Source organism: Myotis davidii, unplaced genomic scaffold (genome assembly GCF_000327345.1).
Source record: "Myotis davidii unplaced genomic scaffold, ASM32734v1 scaffold415, whole genome shotgun sequence".
Lineage (NCBI taxonomy): Eukaryota > Metazoa > Chordata > Mammalia > Chiroptera > Vespertilionidae > Myotis > Myotis davidii.
This window is the reverse complement of record NW_006287951.1, coordinates 2434849-2441290: the sequence shown is the minus strand read 5'-3', so window position 1 is coordinate 2441290 and position 6442 is coordinate 2434849. Positions and strand designations below refer to the sequence as shown.

The following is a 6442-nucleotide window of genomic DNA, read 5'->3' as shown; positions in this document are numbered from 1 at the left end:
CCGCCCCCCCGCCAATTCCCTCCCTTTTCCCTGGAGCAGACCCCATGGCAGCCTGAGGAAAACCTCTGCCCTGGATGGGGGAGAGGGGACAGATGTCACAGGACCCTGACTTACTGTGTGTCATGCAGGGGGCCAGCTGACACATCCAGAACAGCTGCACCAGGCAGGAATCAGCATATCCATTGTTCAGATGAGAAAACCAAGGCCCAGAGAAGTGACATGACTCCCCCAAGGTCCCACGGCACCAGTGGTCTTGTTACACAGGTGCACATCATGACATTGCCTTAAAGGAGCAGGTAGCAAGCAGCTGTATGGAACACAGAGGCAGGGCAGGTCCAGGCAGCACAGCTCTCACAGGCAGACTCAGGTACATGGGCCACAGTAAGGTGGCCACTGGGGCAGCTTCTACCCTTGCTCCTCCTCGCAGTGTACCAGGGCGCCCCCAGCAGTGAGCTCTGTGGCTGTGTCCCAGGCTCAGGCAGTGCCAGATGAGCAGCCTCGACCACGTGCCGACATGTGCTGTGTCACACTCCACACCACCTCACTCTGTTGCCACCCCAGGCAGTGGGCATGGCTGCCACTGGATTATACAAGAGGAGACTGAGGCTCTAACATGCCTGGCAGCGCTGGAATTGAGCTCCCTCATTCCTCGGTGACCTTTTTAGGATGAAAATAAAAACACCCCACTCCAGGGTCCACACCGGGCCCAGGGACACGAAGGGCAAGGCATAGCCCATGGGAGGCAGGAGAGGCCCTGCTGGTCTGAAGGGGCCTAGTGGACGCCCTGCCGCCAGAGAAGACCAGAACAGTCCCTGTGTGCACGCAGGCACATGGGCTCCAGGGGGAACGCTTTTCTCTTGTGGTGCATCCAGGAGGCCCCCTGAGCCTGGGCCCTGTCCTTCCCTGTCCCCAGCCCCCTCCCGGTGTCCCTCCTGGTGGGAGGGAGGACAGGAGGGCAGGATGCAGTGGGAGAGGCCCGGCTCATGTTTCCCCTCTTTTCCTGGCAGGGATTACATGGTGAGCAAGGAGACAGCTGAGCTGGCAGGTGGGTGGCCGGGCCATGCCGAGGGGAGAGCTGGGGGGGAAGGACGGCTGAGGTAACGCAGGCCCAGAACAGCCACTCTCCTCCCACACACCCACTTCACGGCCACTCTGGGCCCTGCGTGCTCGTGCTGATCCACTGGGTCCGCACCAATAACTGGGCACTCGAATTCCAATTCCCCCAAACTCGACTCTCCAGAGCAGGCAAAGGCAGAGCAAATAGTTTCTTAGTGGCAGACAGACTGACTTCAGAGAACAGGAGACCCACAAGTGTGTAGGAAGCAGCAGGCTCAAGTGAAGGAGACCTATGTAATTCCAGAATCTCTAATTAATACAGCACCCTCGCCCAGCCCCCATCATACCCCCCACCCACATGCTCTGCAGCTGCTAGAAGACATCTGTTGGGTAAACTGCAGGGCTACCTCACCCCAGCCAAGCCTCTCACCCTGAGTTGTCACCAGAGCCCTTGGTGGCTTGGCCACCTAGCTAACCATTTGGGAACATTCCACTTTGAAACAGGCTGTCCATCAGTGGTCCTTAGAGATTCGTCACAACAGTCGGGAACAATTTGATGGCATCGAACAGTGAGAACTGGGTGTGAATCCAGCAAGTGCCAAGAATGAGGTGTCAGCAGAAAACTGCACATCCCAGGGGCCAGAGGGGCCCGGGGCTGGGGCTCAGGGAGACACCGCTGAAGCCCTTACAGGTGGGAAGGGACGCTGAGCTTCTCTTGGGGCTCCACTGGGTCGTCCCAAGCCCTCCACCCCCAGAAGGAAATCTTGGAGCAGGAAAGCAAAACAAAGCTGGTCTTTGGCCTGACTGTGCGAGTGCCTGCAGACCTGGCCTGAAGGTGCCTGGTGCATCCTGGCAGGGAGAGTCCAGGGCCAGGAATCTCCCAGGAGAACCCTGGATCTGGTACTCCAATCCCATGTCAAACAGATATGACCTGGCATCAAACTTCAATAGCTGTGCATACCCCCACAATCTCCTTCACACTGGGCACCCCAGGAGCCAATCTACCACAGTTCCTGTCCACACACACCTTCAGGCAACACAGTCCAGAAGCTAACAGACAATAGCATGCTTTTCAATTGTCCCGGACCTGTTAACGTCAAGCTCTCATTCTGATGCTCTGCATTAGCAAGCATGTTCAGCCTAGGGTAGGAGCCTTAAGCATGTTAAGTAGGTGCCTTAAACATGTTAAGGCACCTACTTAACATGTTTATTCATGTTAAGTAGGTGCCTTATCTGAGCCCCAGTGCCTGATCTTGACACTGCAGTTAACTACCTAAAAGGTGTTGGGATAATTAAGCAAGACGAGGAAAAGCACCTAACACATGGTTCAGCATAGAGTGGGTACCCAATACATTTTCTTTCTTCCTTTCTCTCTTTCTTTCTTTTGTTCATTCTTTCATTCTTTCTCTCTATTGTGTCTTTCCCAGAAGAAGAGTCTAAGTATGTGATCCTCCTTCAGCCGCCTCTCTTCTTCTTCATCTGTATTCTTTCTCTTGCTCTGCTCAGGACCCGCTTTGATTCTCCGATTTCCTTCTTAGTGATCTGTTTTCTAGGTTGACTTCAAGAGAGAGACTCATTCATCTCCACAACACCAGACAAAGGCCTGGATCACAGTGTCTGGTTCCAGGTGGACTAAAAGAATTGGTAACTGATGGGGATGGGAGATGAATGGATGAATAGATGAATGAGTGGATGGATGGAACATGTTAGGTGGAAGGGATAGACAGATGGGGTGGTAGATGGATTGAGGAGTGATATCCAGGTAGAGAAGGAGAGATGAGTGAACAAATGGCTAAGTGAGATGAGTGGATGAGAGTGTGGATGGTGGGCTGGACATATGTGAAAGGGTAGATTGGTGGATGGAAAAACAGATGGGCAGAGGCACATGCCATGGTTGGGTTTTGGCTGAGGCAGGTAGGTGCAAGGAACTCACTTCAGTGCTTACATCTCCAACCGATATTTTCACTCTATCATCTTCTCTCAAACCATAAGGATGTGGGAGAGAGTGACTGACGGCAGCAGGGACAGGACCCTGATTCTGGTACTCCTATCTGCATTCCAGCTTTGCCACGCCCTCACTCAGTGAGCCCTGCCCAGGCTTCAAGCATCACAATGCTCACAGCAGCCTTGGAGAAAGTGCTGAGGGCACACTTGTCCCTCCCTGGCCATTGCCCTAGTCTCACCCTCAGAAGATGCTACCCAGAAGGGGGACTGTCTTAGCAGAGTTTTGACTGTCCTCGACATCAAAGGCTGGAAACCTGCTAATTGCAATTCCCAGTTTGCCTGTCCCACAGGGCACACTTCACACTGGCCTCCCTCAGGTCCAGCTGGGAGTCACTTCTGTGTGGCCCTCACTAAGTTCGGAGCTATTGAGACCAGCAATGGTGTTGTCCTCACTGCCTCATTTCAGTGACAGAGTCCCTGACACCGAGTTATCACAGAAAAAAATATTTGTGGGTAAACAAATGAATGAGTCTTGGACATGACGGAGCATCATTTGGAAGAAAGTGGAATGTCTTGGAAAACAATGGTCAACCTTGATCCGGGGCCTGAAGTTTGAATCCCAGCTCTGCCACTTCCTGTGCACCTCTCTGAACCTCCATTTCCTCACCTGTGATATCAGGGTAATAGTTGATACAGCTCAACTATCCCCTGAGGCTGCGAGGATCACATCACAAAGCAGCTTTGAATCAGGCCCTTTAGAAGGACCACCCCCCTACCCATCCCAGAAGCCTTGTATCCAAGCCCCAAAGCTGAACATCCCTCCTGCCCAACCTCCTCACCCGGAGGGCAGAGCCGGGACCCGCAGGCCAGGGGAGGTGAGCACGCTCTACTTTCAGGTTTCTCTAACTGGGGCTGTGCTAATCACCCTGACCTCAATCTTTCTCTCTGAATTATGGAAAGAGAGTTCTCTGCAAACAAGGCATGTGCAAAAGTTTCCACCAGGCTCCCTGCCCTCCCCTCATCTCATCCCTCCCAACCTCCTGCGCACCGTGGCTTATTAGCTGTTCCCGTTCAGCTCGCCGTGTCCTGTGCCTGCACACGTGAGACTAAAAATACCCATGGCTCCTATTAGAGGCCCTGCCCCAGGAGCAGGCAAGGCTGGAGTCTGCCCAGACACGAAAAACTGTCTCCCTGTGCCCCCTGGGATCCCGGCCATCAGGCCTGTCCTGCTCAGGGCACGTGGGCACCAGCCCGCGGGGGACAGTTCCCGGGGGTCTACAGTAATGATCAGAAAGGCTGTTCTGACTTCATTCGTGTTTTGGTTCAGACACTCCAAAGCCATTTTCTGTGCCCCTCCTTACCATCTCATTAGACAACCTCCCACCACCCAGTGTGAGGGCTCTCTCCCCAAGGACATGTGTCACCCAGAGCACTGCCCTGGGCCCTGCAAGTGGCCCACCCCCATCTCAGCCTGCTCCTGGAAAAGACATCTGTGCCCCTTTCACTAAAACATGCAGAACGGCAAGTGTATTAAGCTTGGTGCCAGGACTGGGCCCATCTGGGAGCCAGTGTTGACTCACTGGGAAAACTGTGTGAATAGGTTTCTTAACCCTCTGTTTCTTTGTCAATAAAATGGGCATAGAGGCATCAGCCCAGACTTGGGCCATGTCAAGGGCTAGGTGAGTTCATGGGCATGAAATTGCAGAATTCTATACAGGAGTAAGCGACAGCCAGGGAAGGAGGTCTGGAGCATGCCTGAGGTGTGAGGACTCCTTGTTTGCATGAGAGAGCGAGCTGCGGATCGAGAAATATGCAAGGGGCACTTCAATGGCTGCAATAAACACTTGGCGAAGCTAAAGAGGTAATCTCTCCATGGGCTTTCATGTGCCACTGGATACCTCTCTTGGCATGGCCGGAGATATTTTGGAAGTGGTGGTGAGAGACAAATTGATTTTCATCATCTCCATCCACAGGAAAAGGCCATCAAGTATAAAGACTCCAAAATTCAAACTACCTGGAATTTGGAATGTCGTGCTGCCCACATGTGCACATCATTAAATGCAAGAGGAGGGGGGTGAAGTAAGCTAGGGACAGAAAAGTGGAGAAAGTCGATGAAAGCATCATGGGCAGAAACACTGGAACAGGGACAGGGAGTGGCTGACGGGCTGAATGGGGAGAGACATATGGGAAGGTTGAGAAGGGAAATTGTGTTTAACAGAAAAGTCACAGCTTATGGCTCCTGATTGGGGTGGGGTGAGGGGTGGCTTCATGGGGCTGAGCAGCGCTGTCAGAACCAAGCTCTCCCCAAATTCGTGCTCCAGATGGTTCTGTCAGCAGAGGGGGAAGGTGCCGTTATTGCCGCTTGTCCTCATTTAACCTCCGACTCCTCCACTCCCCGAAGGCCCGAGAGAAAGACGCAGAAGAGCAACCGCTCCAAATCTGCAGAAGGCTGAAGGCTGTTACACCTCCAGGCTAAAGGGAGACGTCTTGCTGGCTGGGAGCATTCATTCTGTCCAATTTGACTCAAACGTTAATTAAGCAACACACATAGAAGGCACCATGTGTGTAGGGGAGAATAAATGGGGAGGATAGGATTGAGGGAGACCATGACCTGGCCCGCAAAAAGCTTAACATGGTCCGAAATAGTTTGGAAGAGTAATCTTTTTTCAAACTAACATTTAAGTGTTTGTGACATTCCAGTAGGAAATAGAACTAAGAATATGAATGCAAAAAAAATCACTGCACATGTGCGCCTGCGTGAACACATAAATTTAGGTAAAAAAATATATTGTCCAATCTCAGTAGAGATTTTAAAAAATTTGAAAGAGCTGCCATATAACTTATATTTTGGCAAACGTTTATGTGACAATAGTATTCAATGCTTGTGATGGCATATGGGGAGGTGACATATACAGCTAGTGAGACTGTAAATAGGCACAATCTTTCCAGACAGTTACTTGACCATAGATAGACAGAAATATAGGGAGACACATAGAGATATATAGAGACATATAGAGACACATAGAGATATATAGAGACATATAGAGACACCTAGAGATATATAGAGACATGTAGATACCTATATATATATCAAGCCGTATAACCTTGGACTCAGAAAGTTCACTTCCTGGAATCTACTCTAAAGAAATAACCAGATATGTAGTCAAAGCTATAAACACACAGATGTGTATCATCACATTGCTTATAAAAATGGAAAATGCAGAACAAAATAATACCTAACAGCAAGCAAATGGAAAAAAGTGGATTTTGGCACATGGATGTAACGGGTGATTTAAAAGCAGCCTTTTAAATTGGGTTTTGAATAGTTTTTTATAAACTATTCATTACACATGTTGGGTGAAAAAAGTCATGATACCAAACTGTATATGGTGTGATCACAACTTTATCTTAAAAATAAATATACACACGCATATATATACAC

At 50.6% G+C, this 6442-nt stretch overlaps 1 protein-coding gene across 1 annotated transcript in view; it reads left to right on the top strand.

Annotated features, from left to right (window-relative positions):
• The window catches only part of KY (kyphoscoliosis peptidase), a 57652-nt gene that overhangs the window by 4821 nt on the left and 46389 nt on the right, over positions 1 to 6442 (top strand). Inside the window, exon 3 of the mRNA XM_015561358.1 lies at positions 1008 to 1045. Within this exon, the coding sequence (XP_015416844.1) occupies positions 1008 to 1045 (38 nt within the window). The remainder of the gene's footprint in view (positions 1 to 1007; positions 1046 to 6442) is intronic.